The sequence below is a fragment of the Amblyomma americanum genome, chromosome 2 (assembly GCF_052857255.1).
Source record: "Amblyomma americanum isolate KBUSLIRL-KWMA chromosome 2, ASM5285725v1, whole genome shotgun sequence".
NCBI lineage: Eukaryota > Metazoa > Arthropoda > Arachnida > Ixodida > Ixodidae > Amblyomma > Amblyomma americanum.
The window spans coordinates 143,277,122-143,303,929 of record NC_135498.1 but is presented as its reverse complement, the minus strand read 5'-3'; the positions used below and the strand labels follow the sequence as shown (position 1 = coordinate 143,303,929).

The following is a 26,808-nucleotide window of genomic DNA, read 5'->3' as shown; positions in this document are numbered from 1 at the left end:
TTTTTGCTGCTTTCTAGGCTAATTTTGTTTAGAGCGTAATTTTTCTTTACTCACCACAGCAGATTTTGTTCTAGACATCGCGATCATCATTATTAGCCTGACTACGTCCACTCCAGGACAAAAGCTCACCCATATCTCTCCAACTAACCCTGTTCTGTGCGAGCCGCGACCACCCTATTCCTGCAAACTTCTTTATCTCAACCACCCACCTAACTTCCTGCCGCCGCTTCTACGCTTGCCTTCGCTTGGTAACCAGTCCGATACCCAGAACGGCCATCGGTTATCTTGCCTTCGCATTACATGCTCTGGCCGAGCCCATTTTTTTCTTGTTGATTTCTACTAGGATATCATTAACTCGAGTTTTCTCTCTGACGCGCACTGCTCTCTTCCTGTCCCTTAAACTTACGCCTATCGTTTTCCTGTCTATAGCAGATTTAAGATGAGTCTGTTTTGCTAGGCTCCATGTTTCTGCCCCATTGGTGAGTGCCGCTAAGGTACAGTTGTTATATTCATTTCTCTTAAGGCATATTGGTTAGTCCTATTATACCTCCAATTTCTCTAGTATCCTTACTATTCGTCATGAGGGCGAGGCTATTCTGTGCTGCCCAAGGTGGTGGAAGCTGTGGTGTTCCCCGAAGGTCCGCAAACTTGAGACAGGCGTTATTAAGGCCAATTTTGAGTCTTAGAAGATACTAGACAAACTGAGTGTACTTAGTATTTTTCTCAAATAAATACAATTTCAGGCCGATCCCTCAACGATAAGTGTGGAGCGCGGAATATTTATATACATTTTTTTCATTTCTATCTTAAACTTGGGGAAATTACGTTGTTGACATGAGATAATGAGTAACACGGGGTTTATTGAACTCATTTCCATCGCTTAATTCTTGCTCGAGTCCCTTTGAAAAGTTTATGTGGATGCGCGTTCCTGGTAACCTCCTTCTTTCCTGTATCGTCCTCTCCTCTTCCGACTAAATCCAGTCGACCGCTTTATTGCATTGTCTGACGGAGGCAGTATAGTTTGTAGCGCGGCGTTCCTTTCGAGCATGGTTGCGTGCGCTATGATGAGCGGCTTTGTGTTGTGGTCGTGTGGCGATGCAACCGCAGTGATGTGAGACTCTTGCGCTTCGAAATACGTTATCTTGCTACTGAAATTCATCGTGACAGCGCGTTTGCTACACTGCGGTGAACTTCATGCAGACACGCTTCCTCCTCAGTGGTGCGCTCCATATTGGGCGCCGAGCGCTAGCGCCGAACGCCATGGGGCACTTGCTTTCAGACTTCTGTGCGAGGTTGCGGGCTGCTTCCTGAGCGGAAGCATCTCCTTTATCGCCAAGTCACCATGTCTACCAAGCGTGGGTCCTGTCTGGGACCTGCGCCATCATCAGGCACCATCGAGGGGGCCGCCGCCCTTGCCTATCGCCGCTTCCTTGAGGTGGCCGTCTCAATACAGTCGCAGCGAGCTACTCCTTCGTGCGGCAGCCCATCCCCTATACGTGTAACCGCTGTCTCGACCTGGCGCGGCGCCTTGCTTTTCTCCTTGACCCGGGCAATGCGGCTGAAGCAGGGCGCACCCGCGGGTGGCGGTTCCTGTGTAGGCTTAATTTCGCGACGTCCGGAGAAGCGGCCCACCTTGACAAAAGTAAAGTATAATGCAAGAAAATTACTTTCGCTATCTTGTGGTGGGATGAATGAAGCGCCGCAAGTGAATTTGCACTTCTCCTCACAAATTGTTCGCTGTGATTCCAACGTAGGAGCACGCGCTGGCGCCTACCAGTAGCGTATTCACTTCGCCCGAATCACGCAGCTATGGAAGATGTTACATCGCGATCGTGTCTACTTCGCTGCTCTGAAGCTGTGATACGGATCAAGGTGCATTCACTCAATCTCGAAGGAATGTTGCTTCATCATTGCAACTCAGTAGGCTCGACGCAGGCAAGAGAGACCAACGGGGCGTGTGTTTTTTCTGGTACTCGTGACGTTTAAATACGTAGCTTTGCTGAGATCTGTAGAATGTGCTGGGATGTACAGAGCATATCCGCCTGCCGAAGTTCAGCAACATGCAGTAAAAAACAGTTCAGTGCGTTAATTGCCGCAAGTAAGTGGACCATTTAACGGTAGTGTAGAGTGGAATGTCCACCACTGCTAATGAGGCGGCTGTCACTTCTCAGAATCCCAACGGAGCAAAGAAGACGGAAGAGAAAACACAAAAAGCGCTGGTCTTTCTAATCCTTCATTACAAACAGCGTTGCTTGGGTATGCGTTCACCACTGTGTTGGTTTGTTTGTGCTGTTATTTATAGCGAAGTCATGCAAATGTCCAGATCGCAGTACACAGTTTGAAAAAATGTTGGCGCTGGTAAATTTCCGTGCAACATTGTGTTCGTAGCTCAAACAGCATTAAGCTTTTATAGAGGACCGGCTTTGGTCAATGGTTCACTTCGAAGCAGGTCAGCCTTGAGCTGGCGCGATGGTTAGCCAATAAAAATTAGCAGCAAGAGAAATTGTTACGTTGCGGACCGTTAATTCGCGGCAGAACTATCGTCAAGTAGATAGGAGTTGTCCCTGAAGGCAGAACTATCGTCAAGTGGGTAGAACGAGTGTTCTTTCACGGCAGAACTATCGTCAAGCGGATAGGAGCAGTGTTCATTCGCGGCAGAACCATTGTCAAATGGATAGGAGGAGCCTTCATTCGCGGCATAACTATCAAGTGGATAGGAGGAGTGTTCATTCGCGGCAGAAGTAACGTGAAGTGGATTGGAGGAGTTATCACTGACGGTCGAACTATCATTAAGTGTGTTGGAGGAGTGTTCGTACGCGAACTACTGTGAAGCGGATAGGAGCAGTGTTCGTTTATATGCGTCAGAACCATTTTCAAATGGATAGGAGGAGTGTTCATTGGGCGCAGAACCATTGTAAAATGGATGTTCACTTGCTACAGAACTATCTTGAATCGGATAGGAGGAGCGTTCGTTCACGGGAGAAGTATCGTCAAGTAGATATATGAGGCGTGTTCAATCGCAGCAGAACTACCGTCAAGCGGATAGGAGGACTGTTCATTCGCGACAGGCCGATTTACCCAAGGAATCGGGACGCCGATTGCTTGGCGTAAATCGGTGCGGTACCTTGGCCTGGACATCGACTGGCGCTTTTCCTTCCACCCCGCGGCGACCAAGGCCGGTCTGCAGATGAAGAGGATCACCGCCGCCGTGCACAAGCTCACCGCTCGAGGCCAGGGCATCTCCCAGCAAGCCGCGCTGCGGTTATACAATGCCGCAGCTTTGGGGGCGGTGCTCTATGCGCTGCCGCTCGTCACGGTGCGCAAGCCGTGCTGGAAGAAACTCGAGCTCCAGCACCGCAAGTCCCTGCGCGTGTGCCTAGGCCTGCCCAAAAACTCGCAGTGCGCTGCAACGTTGGCCGAGGCAGGAGCGTGGACACTTGAGCTGCAAGCAGCGCACAGGGCACTGAATCACATCGACCGGCTTCACCGCGCATCGGACGGCCGCTCGCTGCGTATGCGCTCGCACCCGTGCTAACGAATGGGCGCGGCGCTGCTCGAGTATGAGCAATTGACACAAGGCCCACCCCCCTACGGCTCCTGCGCGCCCTGGCTTGCTGCCTCGGAGGTACAGCGAGAGATCGTCGGCATTGAGGGAAAGCGGAGCACACCCCTCTGTGCTGTGCAGCAGCTGGCCAGAGCCGTCATACACGAGGAGCTCCAGGACCATCTCCTCGTGTACACCGACGGCTCAGTGGCCCGCGACAGCTGCTCCCTTGCCGCGGCTACCATCCCCGCCCTGCGACTGCACAGCCAGCAACACGCAACCTTCCTGGGCTCCTCCACCACGACGGAGTTGATGGGGATCCGGCTCGGGCTGGACCTGCTGCTCGCCCTCGGCCCTCCGCCGACCAGGAGTGCTCTGCTGTGCGACTCCCGCGCCGCCCTCAGCCGCCTGCAATCTAACGGCCGCGGTACCCCACTAGTGCGGGAAATTCGCTCATGCATCGAGCGCCTCGCGCAGAGAGGATGTGCCATGCGTGCACAGTGGGTGCCCGGTCACTGCGGCATCGCCGGCAACGAAGAAGCTGACGACCTCGCGACCGCTGCACACCAACTACCTGCCAGCGATCTGCCCCTTGCGCTGGAGGACGGGCGTGCGGCCATCCACGACCATCTCCGAAAGCAGCACCCCGACGCACGCATCGCGGGAGGTGAGCGCATCGACAGTGTCACCGGCTGTCGCGCACTTACACGGTCACAACGTGCAATGATCCTCCGCGCGCGCATTGGCTGCGTGTGGCCCGGGGAACGGCGGGTGCGTCACGTAATCGCGACGAGTGATGTGTGTGACGGATGCGGTGCAGTGGAAACACTAGAACACCTACTCCTTCACTGTGCCGCGTTCGCCGATGCTCGTCGCGATATGCTCGCGGCCTATAGGGCGCAGGGCATACTACCAGACTCCATCAATACGCTATTGTGGCCGCAGGGCAGTGCGCGCACTCGTGAGCGAACTTTGGTGAGCCTCTGTGCATTCCTCGAACACACGGGCTTGACGTCCCGTCTGTTCTCCGTCAGGTAATTACACGCAGTGACCGAACGCTCCGAGAGTTCTACCTTGAACGATTAATAACTGGACGCCCCACTCCAGTTATAGCCAACACAGTGCTGTGCGCGAGTGTGATTTAATTCCTCTAAAATGAACTAACCACGCGCACAACCTGGACACATTCCTTATTGTGTAAATATTTGTACATATTACTTCTCCCCCTATCCTCTCTTCCTGTCCCCTCACCTCTTTCATTTCATTTCTCCATTCTGCCTGCTATCCTTTATTTCCGCTGCCCCAGCTCAGGTGCTTCAGTATCGATGGCAGATGCCGGGGCTAGCAAAAATCTTTTCCTTCTTTTTTATTATTATTTTTAAAAAAAACCACTACCACCACCACAGAGCTATCATCAAGAGGATAGGAGCAGTGTCTATTCGCTGCAGAATCATTGTCAAATGGATAGGAGTAGTGTACATTCGCTACAGAACTACCGTCAAGTGGTTAGGAAGAGTGTTTGTAGCGAGGGCTTCGTCCTGGCTGCAGGATAAAAAGAAACGGGCTGACAGCGCGGAGACGCAGAGGAGACAGACTTTATTCTTCACAGAATAAAATAAATTCCAAAAGAGAGCGCGCAGCCAACCAGAGGGAGAGGAAGCAGAGCGGCTAGGCATTTTGATGATGCCGCGTCGCACAGGTGTGGGGCATCTCAAGTTATCGACGAGCGGCGCGGATGCGCGAGGCATCTCGTGTGTCCGACCCACGGCGGCGCCGGTGCGTCCCGTCGCCTCCTGTCCTCGTCCACTACATGTCTATTCGAGGCATAACTATCTATCGTCAAGCAGATAGCAAGAGTGTTCACTCACGGGAGAACAGTCGCCAGGTGTATATCACGAGTGTTCATTCGCGGCAGAACTATCGTCAAGCGGACAGGGACAGTGTTCTGTCCCGGGAGAACTGTCGTCAAGTGGATAGGAGAAGTGTTCATTCGCGGCAGGAATATCGTGAAGCGGATGCGAGTAGTATGCATTCGCGATAGAACTGTAGTCAAATAGTTAGGAGGAGTGTGTCATCGCTCCAGAACGATTGTCAAGTGCACAGTAGTGTTCATTGGCGCCGAACTTTCGTCGAGCTAGTAGAAGGACTGCTCACTCGTGACAGAGATATCGTCAAGCAGATAGTAGGACTGAGACAGATCAATGTCACGAGCAACGCACAGATGTTTTCTGCCTTTTGTGGTGTGTGGGGCAAACGAGGGCAGGTAAGAAAACAACACCAGTAGCTTTTTAGAGTTCACTGTCGGGGCGCTGCTTCTCCCTCAAAGCACTGCGAATTCTGTTGTTTGATAACACTTCATTCTACGCTGCAGAGATAACGAACTATCCTGTAAATTTGCCCCTCTTTTCTCACAGAGCAACGGAGGCCTTCCTCGCGCTTTTTTTGTTCCGAGAGTTCCTGCTTAAAGCGTTCCAGATCTTCCCCGCCGTTCCAAGGAGGTCCACCTTCGCAAAGCTTCCTCTTCCGCTGTTACGAAGTCAAGGGGCTGCAGATTACGTGTTTCACGTAAGACCGCGGGGACGTCGTGTTTTATCCGATTATTGCGCGGACCGGTAGCGTGCTGTTGCATCGAAGGTGCATGAGCGATCCAGAGTGTCTATCGATAATGTGCCACCACGTGACGAGGAAAGCCTTTTCCCAGTCTACGTGAGGTGTGTAGCATCTGACGGATCAGGAGCAGAACAGGTAACAGCGAGCAGGCATGCGCAGAGTGCGGTCGCTAAGCGATATAAGCTCAAAAAGACGGCCGTAGGAGCAATAAAAACAAAGGAAATAAAATAAAATTGTTGAATACCTGTAGCGCTTGAGCAGCGCAGGTCCACAAAGCCAAAGACTGCAGTAGCCACTTTTTCTTATCTATAACGAAACCTGCCAAAACTTGGCCAACGCAGGTTCCCCCTTGTGTCACTGTTTCTTGCCATGAGAGCACTGTTCAACAGAGCGCGGAGTATCTAGCCGAACGTTCTGTCGGAAACTACGCTGAACGTTCCGCTCCTGGGCAAGGGGGAAACGAAATTAAACATCAGTTAGAGTTACTTGACCTGTTCCTGCACTGAATGCTGCCTGTGAATAGAGGCATAATTCATGGTAACAACGTAAGTCTCGGTTCACAGTAATCACAATATAACTGCAGTTTATAAATTTTCATGCCCGCTTTATTTGCAGTCTGTGTGAGGAGCACAAAAGATAAAACACAGAACCAAGATGTCACATGCCCCGCAAAGTTGAGTCCTTGGCATGGCTCGTTTCTTATTTAAAAATACGGTACGGTATGGTATGCTAGCCATGCTATCACAAAGCTGAGCACGTTCTGTGAGCGACGCTGTAGTGTGACGGCTACGGGACAAGTTAGTCCATCTGAAGTCATTTAACGAACATTGACACCGCTTAGCACAAGGGCATTTTCACATTTTACCTCGGTGAAAAGACGGCTGATGGATGTCTGCCTAAGCACTTCAAGGGCTGGAAAGTGTTATTTTGCAATTGGTGCACTGAAATGCAAACCCAGATACTGCCACACTACAACGGTTGGCCCCTTAGGCTCGACCGTCAACTTCGGGGAGTCGTGTTTGCAGGAAGCTTCGCTGCCTGTGCAAAAGCGCGAAGGTAAATGATAAGGAAGAAAAAAGGCGAGAAGGTAAGCGTTTGTAGCGAGAACCCAAGCCGAGATGTGCATGCATAACCCTGCACAAGGAGGCGCCGGGCAGAGGCCCAACGAAGAGATGCAGAAACCGGCGCGGCCACTTTATTCGCGGCGCATCGTGCTCCGCTGCCTCGATCGCTCCTCTCTCCACAGCCGTAACCCGGATCGAAAGCGAAATGAGGGGAAGGGAGGAAAGAACGGCGGCGGAGCACGATGGCGTGCGATCGGAAGGCAACGAAAACCGCAGCGCGGCCGGCGTACGGCAGGCCTCAGGATGAAGCGGGAGGGGAGGCATAGGTGAGATAGTAGTCAGGATATGCGCAAAGCCTCCCATGTGCCGCCTCTTCACCTTTAATGTGCCTCTCCACTTCTCTTCACTCGCGCAAGCTGCAAGGCGCCACAGGAACATCAAAGAGGCGCGACCGGAGAAAGGGCATTGCAAGAGCGCGCACCCCCAAGCATCGCGAGCCGGTGGAAGTAAGGCGGATGGAGGTGGCGTAGGCTTTCGTAAATTACGAGAGCGTGTGCGCTCGCATCCTGTCACATCGCCACCCTCGCCCACCGCAGCTGTGTAGAGCGCCCGTAACAAACGGCCGGGGCAGCAGGCGAGGGCAGGCATGCCACGCTGCTGTGGGCGCTGCACGGAGAGGACCATGCAGGAGTGCGGCCGGACAAGCACCGCTCATCGCCGCAGGCGCCCGACCTTGAGGGGCCTTGGGTGCCTCTGATCAGCGACGTCATTTTCAGGCTCGTGCCTTTCGCCCTCGCCCTGCACTCGTGGCGATAAAACGCGTCGTCGCGGCACGCACGTCTTCGCCGTTGTCATCATCATCATCATCGGCGGTGCTCCTCCCCACTTCTGCCTTCCTCCTCCTGGCGCAAGAAGAGCCCTCGCAACCGCACGCATCGCTGCTTTCTTCCATCTCACCCACTCCTCCGCCATTGCATCTTGCCCTGATTTTTCCCCTCGGATGCCCCCGTGTCAACCTGTTCTGGAACACTTTCCTCCACCCCCCTTCTGAACACCCCGTAGTGAGCCGCTTCTGCTTACTTTCGATACGGACACGACGAATCACCGGTCGGCCAGCGGCGTGCGCTCCTGTTGGGTACCGAACGCCGGTGCTCGTCCGTGAAAAGGAACCACCGTACTCGGTGGACTTGCATACTCCTGTCAACTGTTCGTGATCCCTCTTCGGAGGGTTTGCTTCTGCCACTCATGAAGACGGTGAGTGTGTGTTCGTCCTCCTGGTAGCCGCTACAGCAGTTCTCGGCCGCCTGTTTGTTCATGTCACGCGAGGTTCGGCTGTCACTGCGCCCTTGTAGGCGTACCCGCCGTGCTCATGGGACTTGTCACCGGACGTGTCTGTGCTGCGTGATCCAGACCCGGACGCAGGCCATCTCAGTTGTATAGCAGCTCGATGGGGTTGCTTGGCCCCCACCGTTTGGAGTGTAGAGCGTTGAAACACGCGTTCTTCTCGTGGGGCTTGAACGGTGCGTTACCGCGACCCGGCTGACGACGACCATTGCAAAAAAAAATTTTAAACTTACTTTTTAGTGCAATTCTGTTCAAAACGCTTATTTTTTTTGCGGAGTTGCTTAACGGCGTACAAGCAGGATGGAATTCGAAAGAGGATCTATTTAATTTGTAGAGCGGTGAAAGCGTCGATGTTCTATAAACTGCGCGCACCTCTCTCCATATTCTATGCATGCACTTCTGGACGACACCTGCATTAAGCCGGAAAAGTAGTTGCCAAGCTTGACAATAACAACACATTTTTGTGTACTCTAATGAAAGCTAGACGACCTTCGCGAGCGAGCCATATGGCGGGGAAACTGCGGAATTCATATGTAAGGAAAACAAAAGCACTGTTTAGAACCCTCTTATAAGAAATCCTTAACCACGGATTGCGGCTCTATATGGCATCCTATCATAGGGGTAACTAGTGCTGAACTTATGTCTGCACATGTAGGATGCGCAATTACCAGGCTCTTAAGCTATATTTTCTTATCAAACTGTTCGATTTGGAGGTTTGGCATTGCTTTAACACCAAAAGTGTTTGATATTTTCCCCGGCACGACTGCAGCTGCCGGTCGAAAATTATTATCCTTTCAATGTGGACGTTCGGCAAAGGTGCCTGGAGCAGAATAGACATGAAGGACAGTGAATTAACAAAGTACTTCGATCAATCAGTGCTAGTGTTTTGTGGGTTTGTGTAGAAAGGCTTTTGTGGGAGCGCAGCTTGCAAAAAAACAACTTTAACTTCTTAGTGCTGAGTGCTTGCGAGAAACGGAGAACTTGGTTAAAGAGAGCGGAGACCACGAACGACAACTTACCATAGCCCAAGCGGATATGCCATCAATATAAGTAGCATCTGGTAACATAAAGGTTCCCGCTCCCCCCCTCTACCGTGACATTGTTATCTGAACAATCCAGCTAGTGACCATGGGACTTGACTGACAGTGCGCATTGTGTGGCTATGTTTACCGGGTGGGCTTGACTGCTGTGGGCTTTGCCTTCGGTTCTCTCGTAAAAAAACAGGACAAACGGATACTGGCATCAACAATTCTTTCTGTATCCCTAAGAGGACCACACTATGCGAGTGATTTGGCCACACAGCATCAACTAGACCCAGAAAAGTTTCAAATGATGCCGGATTTGATGAAACCTGGAGGATAGAGAAAACAAAAAACCTGTGTTTACCACCAAATTGTTTCGTGCAATTACTGATGCTTCAATACAGCAGGTGAGTTTACCGAAATGAAATTATCCCGTATTCTTTGTAACTGAGCTAACCTATTAAGTAGTGCTCCATGGCGACGCATCTTTGTGTAGCCAGATGGCGCTTTAACAAAAAACGCTGAAGTCCGTATGATCCCTCCCCGAGAACGCGCACTTTAGGCTGTCCCCGAGTGTTTTTGCATAAACGATACCCTTTATTGTCGCCATACGGTGTGGCTGTGGGCTATTTCGGTGCTTGTGCCCAGCGTCATCTGCCGCTCTTCCGAGGAGCAACAGCGCTGCTTCAATGCCTCGAAGAGCTGAGCCTGCTCTTGATCTGGTTCCCGAAATGTAATTACGCGCTGATGCTTGTTGTCAAGTAAGGGGCTACCACGATAAAGGTCTGAACTACTTGGCCTAACGCTTATAAAATGTACAGGGCGAAGCCACCCTGGAGTTCACTGTTGCGTTAGAAGAGGCTATAAAGTAAGTCAACAAAGACCTACAAAGCTCTATGTTGAGATACTGAAAGAAATTGCTAATATTTACTGGCAAGCGATTTGAAAAGTGTGTGCCTTATTTTTGGAAGAGGACTTTGTCGCCATCAATAACTTACCCGAGGAACACTGCAAACTGCGACGCGTGTGCCCTTTTACACGTTAGTTGCAGACTTTTTAAAAAAAATTTGAGCTCACGACGGAGATCGATCAGAAAAATAAAAATGGCGTCCGTGAAGAACGTAATATTATTATTATTACACAGTAATATGTATTGGCACAAATACCGATGCTTTCCCTATTTTTTTTCAATATCATCTGCTTAAGGTGCTTTTGCAATGTCAATTTTCGCTCCTTTTAAACCATACCTGCCCATTTTGTGCAACTGCCAAACATTCACATCTGTGCTCTGCGTCATTAACGTCACGCAATAATGATTCGTAGTGCCTATACGTGTAGTGAAGAAATAGCTCCTCGCCCCGACGTGGCCCATGTCAATGCCGGTCAATTTCAATGCCGCAGTGATTACTCACCGACGAGTTCACTATTTCTTCATCACTGGCGCAGGCCACGGTTAGTGAACAGAATTTTCCTTATCGTGAAGGTGAATACTAATTAAGCCAATATTCACTGAGGTGCACCGCTTCACTGGAGCAAGAAAAATGCGCTTGAAAAGTAGCATTTATTTAACAAGACAAAAAGCTATTCCAGGAGCAGGCTTGACCTGCTTTTGCTATAAAATACCTCAGAACGAGTCCTGCCATTAAGGAGCACATGAAAAAAAAAAAAACAGAAGGTAGGGTAACGGCCGCGGAATAAATTATTTTATCACTTCAGACTAGCAAGCCGATCGATCAGTGGTGCATGTTTTAGAAAGGTGAAAACTGGAGCTCCCGTCGCCTTCAAAGAGACTGAGATTTGAATTTTTTTCTGTTTTGAGCGCTCTGTGTTCGCTTTGGTCTGAAATTTTTTAAGTCACATTTATCAGGTACGAACATCACTATCGTGTACACTTGTACTTCGAATGGGATATTCACTTTGTCGGGCACCATGGAAAGTGGTTATTAACGCAAAGAACTGCGGGAGAGCATACGCACATGGCCGCCGTCATCAAGAATTGTGACCTATTTTGGAAGCTCCTAACACATGTAGTAAGCGCCTACAATGGCAATCACTTGAGGAAGACTTTTATCAGTGTTTTGCGCTCAGCGTGAGTATTTATTAATTATGCACGTATATTTATTTAAGTTTATGCTTCTGGAGTGTTCTGTTCCCTGTTCGCAATGCAGTCTGCTGCTTTCCTTATATATCCGCACACAACGCCCATCATTTCTCTTTCAACCATGCCTGTCTAATTCGGGGACGCAGTACCACCGAAGGCAACATGCAACAGCGTGCGGGAAGGTAGCTAGATTTAGGATGATAACATTATATTTGACATGCAAGAAAGCGACTCTTGAAGTGTTGCAGCAAACTTAATTTTCTCGAATGTATAGTTTCATAATGACCAATATATTTCACACCATGCAAACTCCTTCTCAATAGAAAATAAACGTTGTCACTTTCAACTGCAAGGTCCGTTTCATTTACTGGAGTCCTCAAAGCGATGCCTGAAGCCACTTTTTTGTTCGTGGTGGTAGAGCAAAAAAGTACGACACGACACGAGCGCTTCATCAGGACTTTGTTTTTTTTTTTAGGGGCTACTCAAGCAATGTAAACATGCCGCAGAGCGGTTCGACGTCCCTTACAGGTGCTCTCCGCTGAAACACTGCGCACGTCATCGCTCACCAAATCGTGTCCCAACGTGTTCGAGCAAACGATCTCCTCACGCTCTTTAAACGGGCGGCTGTTGTCGCCGGCGTTCGCCGCAGCAAAATAAAAGAAGGAGCCGAAGAGACACGCTTCTGTCATCCGTGGAAATCTATGGGCGTCCCGACCGGTAAACAATGTCCTCCTTTAAAGTCGTTATATAAAGCAAAGAAAGACGAAGGCGCGCACGTGCTGACCGTTACGTGATCCAGTTTCGCTTTTTTTTAGCCTCCCCGGCAGTTTTCTATCTTTCTCCCCGCTTTCCACGCGGGAAGCTGCTTCCGGGACTCGCAAAACCTGCGCCGATTTCTCCGGCAGGCCCTTCCGGGCAAGAGCCGAGAGCGCCCTCACGAACCGTATCGCACCCAGGGCGCCTTCCCTCGCTCGAGGAGGAGGCCGTCCAAAGTGCTACGAGCGACTCCCAGCGCATAGTGCGGCCACACCATACGCAGCTGACTCTCGGCCGCTTTTTAAAACTACCCGTTCTCCCACCTCCCGGTAGGGCGCAGCCGTGCCATATACCGTTGTGTAGACACACCACGAACCGGAGGGAAGGAAGAGCGAGTGCAACAAGAACGGCGGCCTGCGCGACGGGCGGGCGTGCGCATGCGGGAGGCTCCTATCTGTGGCCGTGAGAGGCAGATTCTGCCACGATCGGCAAGAAAAGCGGCCCTCCGTGAAAACTTGACGATAAAGGGACGGCTTTCTTAATTCACCCCGCCCCCCTTTCCCTGCTATTCCATTTCCTGCGATAGGGATCACCTTTCTCCGCGTCTGCGGGGTAAAGCGCCAGAGCGGCAGACCTGCCTGCACGCGCCACCTCGGCGTTGAAAAGTCCCTGCCTATGTGTCCCTGCAGCCGGCGCTCGCTGCTGTCTCCTTCGGAGCATGGCTAAGCGACGAGCGAAAGCGTCCAAGTCGGCACTTCGGTGCGCAGGTTAAGACGCGAAGCCGCCGGGCGAGGGTGCGAATTACAATGCCGCGTGTCTAGCGCTGACTGTGTTGTTCCGTAGGCCCCATCCTTCACCCATTTAGTTCGCGGGCGGTCGGACGACGCGTGCAGTGCATATGATCCGCGGCTGCGATGAGCGGAGATTGTACCGCATAGACGCAGTACAGGCGCGGCATTCTCTGGCGCAGTTTACAGTTTTTCCCGGAGTTCAACTGGCGAGGCTTCGTTTCAGCACCGGCGACCGGAGATCGATAGAATCGAGCGCTGCTTAAGACGGAACCACTTAGTATGCCGATTGTGGTCCATCCGCACCCTGGTCCCTTTGTTGTTTGTTACCTGGCGAGCAATACCGTAGCCGCGCACACAAGCAGGGCCATTAACGGGGCCTCCTATAGCCCCTTTTATTTCGTAAGCACGAACTCTTATCTGGACCAAATCTATAGCGACATATGAGCACGAGTATAAACTGTATTCAGGCCGCCTAACAAGACAGCTGTTCGACTTACGCAGTAAAAACGCCAGATGTAAGTGATGGGCTTCAAGAAATCAGCGAGGAAAGCTTACACTTTTCGAAACACTTTCGGGAACAGCACTGCACCAAAAAAAGTAGCTTGGAAATGCATGGCTACTTTACCGTGAGAAGCCTGAGCGATGGGTGGCAAACCGCTTGAGGCTACGAGACACGCATAAGAACACGGACGACGTCATACAGGGGTATGGTGGGTCCCCAGGCGGTGACGGCAAAAGAGAAGCGATTTCAGAGTAAGACTATATAGGCTAGCGGTGTCAGATTTACATGCACGCGTACATCGGCTTAAAAAGCTTCTTGAAGGTTCAATGCGTTTCTTGATGAAGATGCTTTGGTAATAATGGCGTGAGTGCTGCTTTGTCCAAATAACCGCATGAGACAAGCAGTTAAGTCTGCACCGAGGTGGGCTTAGACACGAATTTTCGAAGCATTTCAGCTCATAGAAGCAGCGAACGAAACCAGGCGAAACCTTGTAGCTATTTTAGAAACCGCTGCGTATCCAGCCGCACTGATTAAGGTGCCTCAATCCAAGCCCTCTTGCTAGACGCTTCTGTGTCAGCCTGCTTTATGTCCCCTACCATTGCCTTCCGCGGTGTTGCAAAATTCACGGAGCGTTACAGCATAGCGCCTTACTGTTTAAACGCTTTTTTCCAGTGGCGGCCGTATTCTTTCAACCAACCAGCTTTCGCATTCACCAGTCTCCAGTAAATACTCGCTCTTTTCCTGCGCTTTGCATTTGAGCAGCGGAGGTCGCTCCAGTTACCACATACAGGCCATCTATTCCCCATGGGGTCCACTTGAGCACCACCGTGCGCAGTGCCTCGCCGCGCTTAAAGCGAACTGGTTTCACCCAAAAGCACGCGGCATCCTCCGCCGTCAGCAGCAGGGAGCCGCCATGCAGGAAGACGGCGAGAATTTCGCCTCAAAAGTTAACATCCGGGATTAACTTAGAAGAATCAAAGAAGGCAACTCCAACAAGGGCCGCAAAACCCGTTAAGTTTTCTCTTCTCCTCCCGTTGCCGTAACACAGCCTTCCTCTTTGGTTTGAGGTTGTGACGATGGGGGTAGCGCTGGCGAACTGTGTGGCGAGGGACACAGGGCGGACGAGAAATGGGGAGAGGGAGAAGTCGGTTTGCCATCGGCCGCGCATCGGAAATTCCGGAGGCGGCGGCATCCAGTCGCGATCTCGAGCTCGGAGCGCTGATAGCACCGGGGTGAGCCGTTGTCGCGGAATACCGGCCGTGTGGACCTGCTCGCCCGAATGCGAATCAGAAGAAGGGCCCACTTCTATTTCGCAACGGAATGAAGAGAAAGAAAAATAATCGGCACCATGCAGGAAAGGTGCACCGGAGAAGAAAGCGCGGAGGACGGGCCAGCGAGGGTCAGATGTAGCGCGCGTGATCGGATCTCCCGCCGGTTTTTCCTCCCAGGAAGCAGGGCTCGAAGCGCGCTTTTATTCGGTAGTTCGCTGCGGGTGCCGTAATAGCTACACCGGCATGGCTCACGCCAGCCGGTCCCTTCTTCGTGCCGCCGGCTGCGGCAGATAGCCCAGCGCGATGGGCAGCCACAAAAAGACTCAGTGCGGTGCGTGTGTATGTGTGTGGACCCGATTATACGAGCGGGGATACAAACCAGACACCAGCGCCTCGCGCCATTTAATCGCTCAGCGCTCGCACGAGCTCTCACCTTGTCCTCCGCGCTCTCGGACTGTCCGAAGCCAGCGACAGAAAACGAAGCGAAGCATTGAGCGCGTGCTCGAGTAGTACGCTTTCCGCGTTACTAACAGTGGAGATTTTATTCCTTTCGTTTTTTTCTCGGGCCTAACACGGGTCAGGCCGCGTCTGTTTTTGGAAGGTGCCACGTCGCTGTAGCCGGTGCCTTACTTTCGTCGCCGAAAACCGGCCAAAACGTAGCGCGTGCGCGGGCACGTGTGTGTTTTCGAAGCGAGACGCGTCGTGACCGGTCAGGACCCCGTAGCAGCCGGAAGAAAGTTCAAACCACCAATCAGGCAAGGAACCGCCTGGTCACCAGCCTCTCCATTAGAGTACTAACCAGTTGCCTACCGCTTTCCCGCTCTCTGACTCTCCCTTTTCACTCTCTCTCGCGCACACGTTCTCTTTCCTAAGCCAAGGTGTTGGGCTAGGACAATGGATCAACGCTTCGAGACATGTAACAGTCAACAACTTGTTTTATTTCTCGCAATGACGTTTCTAATGGGTGCTTTGGGGAAAGGGTGTTGCACCAAACCGTTGCACTGGCGGGTCAGCGATTCGTTCCGTCGACAAACAACCTAAATCCGCCTCGTGCCTCAAGACCCACTTGTGGAGATCTCGCAAGTGGCCCAGGTAGGCGATCGCTCGTAAAATCGTTAAGTTGGTTTTGACAGCGATTACTAACGTATGGCGGAAGCGCTGAGAGGGAGAATGCGTTGTCTGGGATCAGGGTAAGGCCGCGGGTAACGGAGAATCTGCCGTATGTCTAGGTCGACCTGGAAACAACGCGCCTCCGAAAGATAGTATACATGCTTCTACTCACTCCCTATCCTTGCCGTGAAAACAACAACAAAAAACGGGTATGTTGCATTGTCCTGGTGAACTCAACAGATGTAGGAATTTGGGACAAAAAGACCTGATTTGAATTCTGCCTGCCTTTTTTTTTTTTGTCGTCCATCGTGTCCAGAGATCTCGACAACTGTGAGGTCAGTCATGTCCTCAAGTCAGTGGTTCCTCCACCTTCACTGTTGCTTTATCAATCCTGAAGAAAGCGCTGCACTCTCGTCCATCCTGCAGTTACGTAACCCCAGACTACACAAAGCGCTTATCAGTCGAGACGATATCACTGTACCATAACCCAACTCTTTTCCCTGTCACCCTGCAGTGTGTACCTGATCGCTGGAGGCTCAATGCGGCTACGTGATCGAACTTGTCCGCGACGACGCAGTGATGACACGCGAGACAACACTGCAGCGTCTATCGCGTTGTTTTTGCAGAAAGAGTGACCTAGACGTTCTGACAACGCCCTTCGGTCCCCAGGGCCGTTCGGTTGGGGGAAAAGGAGGCCATCAACTCGCGCCGTTTTTTTTTCGCCTTCCTTCTGTTTGTAACAAAAATCTGGCATCAGGACATGCGACCTACAGTTGTTTACCATTTAGTTCATCACTTTTTTTCCTTCACGTATACACGATGCCCGCGTGGAAACTCAGTGTATCTGCACTCTGCACCACTAGATCTCTGCTCAATAAATGTAACGGAAGAGAGAGTCGTGTGGTCTTTGATAGGATGAAACATAGTAAAACAAATTAAACGAGATCTTCGCATCACACTTGTCCTGAAACCACTAAATACCTCAAAGGATTCCTTTTTTTTACTTTCACTCTGCCTGTAGCGGTAATTTTGGAGGCTCGATGACTGCCCAAAATGATAAGCCGCATTCTACGGTATGTTGACTAAAAGTCGAGGGAACGTCTTTCGGCACAGATCACACCGAAGCTCACCGTGGTGTTCGGATTACCTTTCTCCCACGAGGCTACTACTAAACCTACTATTCCAATACTGGCATCATATTTGGAAGAAAATCAAAGCATGGTTTCCTTTGCTGCATATTTACAACTACTACAGCTATCTCCTATCGCTGCCGCATTGAAATTCCTATACTAGGTTTAAAACACAGAAGTTTGAAGTTGCAATGTCCGCACTATGCGGCGGATAAGGTACTGCGGCATTAGTTTTTTTTTTTAGACAAAAAAGTGCTGATAGGTGAAAATGTTTCCCATGTCTCATACATTGCTTGTTCATGTGTAAAAGGGGAACCAAGAAGGTGACGATATAGTTTCGCATATGATGTAGTGTTTAACGTCTCAGACCTGCTAGCCGGCGGTGACTGACACAATAGTGGAGGCGCGGCTCCGGATTAACTTTCATCATTTTGCCCTGTTTAGAGAGCATTGACGGCGCATATCAAACAGGACTCTTCGCGTTTCGCCTCATCAATGTGTGACCGCCGCGTACAGTATTCGATTCCTCGACATTGCCCCTTACGTTGGCTCAGTGAGCCGCAGGAAAAGGCTTCAATCCCGGCCACGCATCGATGGCGGCGAAGCACAAAAGGCACTCACGTGCTGTGAAATATCCACAAGTAGTTGAAATTATTCGGCACCCTTTCACCACGGCGTCTTTCTCTCTTCCCTCGCTTGACTCCCTCCTTCATTAATCCCTCATCGATCGGTTGAGGTGTCCACCGTGAAGTTAGACAGGTGCTGCGTCTTTACTTTCCTATGGCAACACCTGCCATAACACCTGCCTTGTGCCCCTGCGCCACTACTCACTTGCCCATCGGCAACATATCCGCAAGTAATCCACCCGGTGGGCAGATAAGCAGTGGCGCAGCCCCCCAGGTTCTCGCCTGGTTACCCCCAGCTACGCCTTGGCAGGTGTTATGGCAGGTGTTACCATGTCCTTCTTTCACTTTTACATAAAAGAACACCCACACCAACAACCACCTTAACCTAGCATAGCAATGCAGCACCAAAAGACATCTTGCTAGCGCATATATCCGCATGTGGCCTCATTACCCAAATCGACTGGCATTTATTTTTTTGTGACGGAATGGGGGTGGAAGGTTCTGTTTACATAAGCGGAATCGCCGTGAACACGTATACCTTAAAGGTGGCAAAGGCAGGTCCATCGGGGTATTAAGAGAGCGTGAGAATAAGTGGATATTTTTTCTTTTCAAAGAAATCCTAGCAGTAGTCTGTCGATGCTGAGCCGTTGTTCCCTCCACTAAAATTGCGAGTATGCGTTGCTAGTGCAATAGTAGTTAAGCACGGTTGCAAGCTGAAAAAACTTCGATGCTCTTATAGAAAATAAGAACGCACACACAGAAATCGTCCCGACAAAATTAAAATGCATACACTCCTAGATCGGCATAAATTTTGGAGCACATTTAAAGCGGACAACTGGGCTAGTTGGTGATCGTTAGATTCAATGCACATGTAACTAGCGCTAAAGACAAGGAAAGAAGAAAGACGGACACCACGAACGCTAGACATCAACTGGTTTTATTCCAGACAGACACATTCAACATATAGGCAGAAATGTACAATAGATCACACACTAAAGCGCATGTGCAACGGCACCTTCTCGTTCATGAAATACAATTCTTTGGATGACAAAGAAAACGTTGATAAAGCTCACCATTGAGTATAACGTTTGAATATATCCATGCAATTCGTGCCCATATGCTTCTCAAAATTAATGATTGCAGAAATCATACAAAGAAACTTTACGGTGAGAGGTTGGGGGTCGGTGTGTACGATGTGTAGAAAATAGTTTAACAGAATGCATCCTCCAAAGCAAGCCTTTCCCTCTCTCAAGAATGAAGACCGTACGGTGTGATATTGCCCTATTCTAAGATTAAGACACGGTTACACGGCAGGCTGTGGACACCTGCCAATGCTCCAGCTTAAAGTGGAAGATAATGAACTTACGTCATTAATTCTAACGGGTAAAGTTACACATTGAAAATACATTGTCACATATTTCATACGGTGGAGACAGAAGCAATCAAATATGATCAAAAGTTATCAGTCGCCCAGCCATCTAATCGAATTATTCCCAGCGTAATGCATTTATTCGAAGCAGTTAAAAGTAAGCGTTAATATTATTGCTATCATGCGCTGCATTAGCAGAGTGCAGAGCTGCCCCATTGTTAGCATTGTGTACCTCTTTCCAACTCACGGCGATTTGTTTTCGCCGACAGAAGCTACATGTGTTTATATTCGTAATGTTAGCTTGTGCAGCAGATGCACACTCATAGGATTTTTGCTAGGACGAGCGGAAATAAGTACAAAGTAGACGCCAACTATATGCATTTCTGCCAATCGCTATCCTCATTCAACGTGTCCTGCCAGGACGACTTACATGCCACTTCAAGGATTCACTTTTTTCCCACGATGATTCGCACCTTACAAGCATCTTGGCCGTTCTCATCGCCGAAATCTTACCTGCAGATCAAGAACAAATGCAAGAGTTGCCAAAACGAGCTAGTTTTGGTTGGCATCAACCTTTACACTTTCGTATACCGTGTTTTCAAGCAAGCAGAACAGCCTTCAGAAGGCCGAGCATGAATCTTCAAGAGTAACCAAAACAAGATGCCACAAGGGGCCACACGAACTGTGCAGACACAATGTGCGATGTCAAGGAAAAACAGCTTATTCGTCTCTGCGGCTTCTTGACCGTCCCTGAGAAACCCTGCTCAAGGGTCACGCGGGCGGCGGCTGAGAGTGAACGGGCATTGTTCTTCCCGCTATGCTTTCAAGGCAAACTCTCCCGGAGACAGGTTCTCCGGCTCCTCACCTTTAAAACCATTAGCCTCGAACAGGCTTCGTGTCGCATTCGCGAAGATGTAGCCGCAATCGAAGCACCCTAAGCGAAGGAAACCAATGGAGCCGCGGCAGCCGAGCTCGTTTGCGGTGGGCGTGGAATGCACACGTCGCAGCCCTATGCACGCTTTTGGACAACGATAATTGATGCGGCGTTCTTTAGGCTTTGCTAAGAGTCACGACCAAGCTGATCCGAAGGTCGCCATATGCAGCGCGTCTCAACACGGGGACCGTCGCTGACACGACAGAGTGCACTGCCGTGAGAGCGTTAAGCGTTACGTGGCTCAATGATTACATCTGGTAATGCCTGACTGAGATTTGCTGCATCGTTGCAGTATCGTACTTATTCAAACTGCCGTCTTTAATCATGCCTGGGCAGCTTTCAACGACGTTCGCTCCGCAAGACGGGACGAGAAGCAGGAAACTAGGAAAACTGCACTAGTTGGTTACCTAAGCAAGCTTATCTGGGCAATGTAAAGCGGTGGTCTTTGTGCCTTTAAGACCCCGCTCCCACCAACGCATCAGCCTGGCTTCCCATTTAATTGCCGCATATTGGATCAAGCGAAAAAATACCGATTTCCGTGGTCAGGCAGGAGGGCAAAAAAATAATAAGCAGTCTTGCTACATTTGTGCCAAGGGCAGAAAGGAAATTTCGAGAGCACACGGTTTGTTCACTCTTGCTGCTATCAGTTTCTTAAGTCTCACATGCAGATACTAGCGGTAACAAGAATGATCTCTCCCGAAGCGCAGTGGGTCTTATCACTACCTACGTTACGACGCAGGTCATTAGGCGCTTCGGAAGGGACACGTATCCATGTTCAAAGAATACGTTGAATTAGGCGTACTCAAGAAAGAGTGTAAAACCAACTGCAAAGCACCTTGACTTTTACCCCGGGGCCTCTCTGGTGGAACAAATGTAGTCGATCACAGATATAGTGAACCCGGCTATTTCGAACTATTGGCAATATAGTACACATCACACAGGGATTATCCTCTTGAAAATCTGGCATAAAATTATCGAAAAGTCTCGTAGGATATCCAACTTCAATTTCGCCGGTCGTTTCGCTACTTGTTCCTAGCAACGCGTAGCGAGTGGTACCGGCGCTGCTAGCACACCGGCGGCCGGCAGGTCCCTCTAAGAAGCGCGTTACTCGCATTAGTGCAATGTATTGTATTCTTGATTCAATGTTACAGGGAAGCTTATCTATTGCCCTTTCTTTATATGGAATTAATTATCAATGTATCGAACTGTTTCGCGAACTTTTTCGAATTCAATATTTCCAGGTAAGACTGTAGTCTGAACAACGCACATAAATCTGAGTTTCCAGTTCGTCGCTGCCTATTTCACAAGCCCACTCGAAGAAAGGCCTAGGTTCTTTCTTCGGTCACTGGCTAACCTCCATTAACACTCGATGATGCGAGAACCGCCACTTCTACGATGGTACCAAATATTAAAACTGATAAATCATGAGTGATTTCCCTCTCTTTCTATAATTTCAGCAAAACTAAACTGGGTAAGTGTTCAGGATCCGGGACCAAGTTTACGACAGTAGAATAAATGAGAGCAAACGGTGCTGGTCACCATCGCAAAATTATTGAGCGTAGCATGCCGCAAAAGATGGTAAAAATTCAAACCAGAGAGCAGTCGTGCTCGTCTCTACATGACCGTTGTCTTCGTGTCATGCCAGGTAAACAGTTCATCAAAGGTTTCCAGGCCAGTGTCTGCTTTTGAGCAGTGCAATGGGAGCATGTTAAGAGCAATGGAAGCAGCTTGAGCGGTAAAACTATATAAAATCTGAAAGTTCAATATGACGAGTTTTGCCCTATCTCGTGGGGCAATATGAGTCAGTTCAGGGGAGAGAACGTGATATCTTTGCTAAATTAATACATTATTCAGTCTGGTTATGACCTCGCATGAAATTTGCTCCATGGGCGCCTACAAAGTCTTTGTCAGACTAACCGCAAGATTAGCACTGCATCCCGACAGAACTCGGTACTGTTTTGTCCCATGACTTGCAAACGAGACTAGGCCGTGTAGCTTATCTACGCGATCTTCGTTAACTTTTCTGCCGTATTCTGAACATTTTTTCTGTTGCAGTTTCTCTGTTGCTGCTCTTTGGCTGCGTTTCTGAGGAGTACACATGTGATTCGGTTCGATTCGCAGTGGGCGAACACAAGCTTCTGGGCGTACTCCAAGCTCATGTCAAAGAAAGAAAACAGGAACGCCGATGGAAGGTGACAGTTAAAAAGGGTAATAAGTTTCGGCTTCCATATGTATGCAGCGTTCCCTCTCACGTATTAACCGCAAAGCACTGACCTTTCTAAGGGAGCCCTGCAACACACGTTTCGAACTTGATAAATAAACTCATTCGATCTCTAGAGCGTGTTGCAATGAACATCTAAGCCAAATAATAATATCATTCTGCATGCAGCAGAGAACCTACAATCACACTCATAAGTTTGTGAGCCTTCTGCGGCAACTTTCTTTAAAACACGCCCTCCTCCATGTCACGCGTCTGCGTATGTCGGTTTAGAAATGGCTATTAGTCAGATTCTTTCCGAGATCATCCTGGTACCCCGGCCATGGCCAGTCAGCCGGCGCATCAGCGATCACCGCACTCCGGGGAATTCCGAGCAAGTTAGTTTTTGGACCGAGAGGCCGATAGAGCAACGCCGAGCTCTGAGCGGCAAAAATTGAGGATAGATCGAAGAAAAGCACGCAAACACTTAGGTTCATATTTTACTGCAGGTACCTGAGGTTCTACCAAGGGTATTAAAAAGATCCTAGCTGGGGGATGCTGCGTAACGGCATCGTTTAGAATCCCAGGCATACCGCATCTATTGACAAGAGTTGCGGGATTCCTTTACACCGCAACCTTTGCTCAGCGTTCCTGTTTTCCTTTTTTGACATGCATTTACTACCCGACCAGACGTTATAAGTTAAACCTTACATTTAGTGATTCTAGTTCACACCGAGTAGAGTTTCTTTCATTGTTGGATTGTGTTACACAAGTAACCACTCTTGCTCATACGAAACAATCCGCCTTGTAGGATAGAAAAGTACTGTATAGTTCAGACCCTTCAGACCCCCTGATATTTTTCGCATTTCAGTAGTAGGTTTTCATAGAGGTACCAAAATGGTCGGTACCGGCGCTGATTCATTCTCCTTTCTTCAAGTCTTCTTCGTGCCATTCGGCAAACAGTGCTTTTTGTTCTTTTTTATTCGCCCTCAATTACACAGCAATACCAGAATGGCTGAGCTTTACGGTCAACATTAAATTTATCATGTGAGGTTTAGGCCCTGCGGAACGCCATTATGTGGCCTGTGGAAATAATTTCCTGCAAAGAACATGAGGCGCTGTCATTCTTAAACATTATATAGGATAAGACAAATCCATAATGGCCATAACTAAATATGCGGATTAATTTTTACGCTGAATTAGTTGAGCTGCGCAAGTACAAGTAATCTGGTCTCCAGAAATTCGCATCCTTTCAATCTGTCTTTCGTTCACCTAGGCTAACCTCCCAGTTCTTTTTTTTTCTGCCTGGAACAAATCGAGCTCGTCAGCGTTAAATGATGGTTTATGGTTTATGGGGGTTTAACATCCAAAAGCGACTGAGGCTATGAGAGACGCCGTAGTGAAGGGGAATTCGACCACCTGGGGTTCTTTTACGTGCGCTGACATCGCACAGTACACGGGCCTCTAGAATTTCGCCTCCATCGAAATTCGACTGCCGCGGCCGGGATCAAGCCCGCGTCTTTCGGGCCAGCAGCCGAGCGCCATAACCAGTCAGCCACCGCGGCGGCTAGCGTTAAAGGAGTATAGAGACCTAGTTTTGTTGGCATGTTTTCTTCTCTGCAATGATGCGGAAGACACCATTACTCATGAATCACCAGCTGATATTCGCCTGCAACAGTTAGACAATTTATAAGAGTTTTTTTTCCGTCATGCTGTTTCGGTTTCGGTTTCAACAGCCGAACGAAGGCTGTGACGTCGAAGAGTGCTTTTGTGTCACGTGAACAAACTAAAAACTTCCATATGACCGCTCCTTCATCGTTTTAATTTACTGCAGTGCTGAAGCCCGCCTTTCTGAAGAGTCGGAATGACAACGCATGGGGGAGCAGCGATTATATTGCAGGTTGTTCATGTCTCACGCGACCTGTCAGCGCATGTTGACGTCACAGTCCTCATTTCGCTGTTGAAACCGGAACCGAAACAGTAAGACAAATAAATGCAATTCTAAATTAATCACCGGTCGTAGAAGAATAGCAGGTGGTAATCCATGCATAATAATGCTTTACGCATCATTACAAACAAGAAAACGCGCGCCCAAAAGTTAGGTGTCTTTACTCCTTTAAAGAGACTATGCAATAAATTAATTGAGATTACCTAAAGCAGACGAGAGGTACGCATTTCATCACTCGTCACCCCAACGCAAGAACATTTAAGCTAGCATCAAGAACAACCGAGATATAGATGAATAAAAATTACGCTCCTCCTCTCCCCCTCAACTCCTACACGTGGGGCACCAGACAAAAATAAAACAGTTCTGGGACTTGGTCCCACCCATCAATACGTCACCCGCTGACGTTCTTTAGCAACTTCCGCTTGTCCCTCCTAGCACCCCAGCTGCAGCGTCGGTGGCATGATTGCGGCGCGCGTCGGGTTTCTTTGCTTGTCGTCTGTTGTAGTTAGCAGTAATGGACCCGGACCTCGAGGCGTGTCTGCCCGCTCCTACGTCCGCGATGGGCATCCAGCCCTATGCGTTCACGCCGTACCGTTCACGCCGTACCGGCTGAACGCCAGCGACGACAGTAGCGACTCGGCGAGCCACTGCGAGTGGCTCCGGAACTCCCGACATTGATTGTAAAACATTTTATTCGCCGGGAAGAGCTTGGCAAGAGGTCGCGTTAAGTGGTCGAGAGTACATAGCCCTCAACGACTTTGTCAGCCCACTCCACCGCCAAAACTTGCGTTCTGGGGTCAGAGCTAGCCAGCACGGTCTCCCACCGCTCGAGAGAAGGAGCTGTAACTAGATCACCCGGAGGTGGCTCTATTTTGCAGTCCCACAGGATGTGATCGTAGGTAGCACGTTGGCCACAGTGTTTGCAGTTTGGGTTGTAAAGATCTGGATAAATGTGCGCGAGGAGTGATGGGGTGCGTATCGATCTCGTCTGTAGACGACGCCGCGTAACCTCTTGTTCTTTAGTAAGTCTTTTGTCTGGAGGGGGGAATATTCTCCTCTTTAGTTTAAAATGATTGGTGAGATCATGATATGTGATCATTGAGTCCTTCGTGAAATTCAGGGAGCCAGACTCATCCACTGCCCGGTCGACGAAACCTCGGGCTTTATTGTGGGCTGCCTCGTTCCCCGGATTCCCCGAATGGGCTGGGACCCATATCAATTCGAAATAATTTGGTGAGAATTTGGTTGCGTTAAGGATTCTAAGGGAGGTGTTTGTAATTCGCCCTTTAGCGAAATTATTGATGCCCATTTTGGAATCGCTGAGGATGATGCTCCCTTGGGTATGTGCTAGGGCGAGGGCTATAGCCGCCTCTTCTGCCGTTTCAGAGGATTTCGTTTTGATTGTCGCCGAGACGATGTGGTCACCATTCTCGTTCACAACCACAACTGCAAAGGCATTGCTATTTTTGTATTCTGCCACATCTACATAAAGTGTTGCAGCGCACTGTCTGTATTTCTTATGTAAGGCTTTGGCTCGTGCTTGTCTTCTACCCTCATGGTGTAAGGGGTGCATGTTTTTGGGGAGTGGTTTGATTAGTAGGGCCGTCCTATAGGCGCGGGGTAAGTCTACTTTAGCATCGTTATTCGTAGGTTGAAAGTTAATTCCGAGCCTGGTAAGAATACTCCTGCCAGTTCTGGAATTGGCTAATCGCGCTGTTTGAGCCATTAAATGGGCTTCTTTCAGTTCATTGTAGGTGTTATGTATTCCTAACCTCATAAGCCTTTCGGTTGAGGCATTTAGTGGGAGTCCTAACGCAGCCTTATAGGCCTGCCGTATCATGCTATCCAATTTGTCCTTTTCTGCTTTCGAAAATTTCAGATAAGGGGTGGCATAGAGTATCCTGCTCAGCGCAAAGGCCTGCACTAGGCGGCATAAATCTCTTTCCCTCACCCCTTGTCTGCGGTTAGCTATGCGGCGGAGTAATCGCGCCGTCGCTTCTACCGTGCGTTTTAGCTTAGTGAGTGTGTCAGTATTTTTTCCATTTGTTTGTAAATACAACCCCAGTATTCTCATGGTCTGTACCTCTTTGACAGATCGTCCATTAACATAGACGTTTATTTGCGGGGGGGGGGGGGGGGGGGGATGTCGTGGTACGCCTACCTCTTTGTTTACGACGGATCACGAAGAGTTCAGATTTTTGCTCAGAACAAGTGAGGCCGGAATCCCATGCGCATGCCTCGATGATGTCCACTGCTGCTTGGAGTGTGTCTTCGCATCCTTTGGTTACCCAAAGTGTGATGTCATCTGCATAGAACGTGTGATGTAGGTCTGGTAATTGTGCCAGTTTGGGGGGAATTTTGATGAGGGAGAGGTTAAAAAGGAAAGGGGACAGGACGGAGCCCTGTGGCGTTCCTTTACTTCCTAGTTTGATTGGGGCAGACTCTATTGTTCCGACCGTTATCACTGCTGTTCTGTTAGTGAGGAAGGA

General features: G+C 49.6%; 1 protein-coding gene across 1 annotated transcript in view; it reads left to right on the top strand.

The window, feature by feature from the left end:
- Window positions 1-7,865: 7,865 nt before the first annotated feature.
- LOC144121838 (uncharacterized) overlaps window positions 7,866-26,808 on the top strand; it is a 36,109-nt gene continuing 17,166 nt past the window's right edge. Inside the window, exon 1 of the mRNA XM_077655256.1 lies at window positions 7,866-8,472. Coding sequence (XP_077511382.1) covers window positions 8,464-8,472 — 9 coding nt within the window. The 5' untranslated portion in view covers window positions 7,866-8,463. The remainder of the gene's footprint in view (window positions 8,473-26,808) is intronic.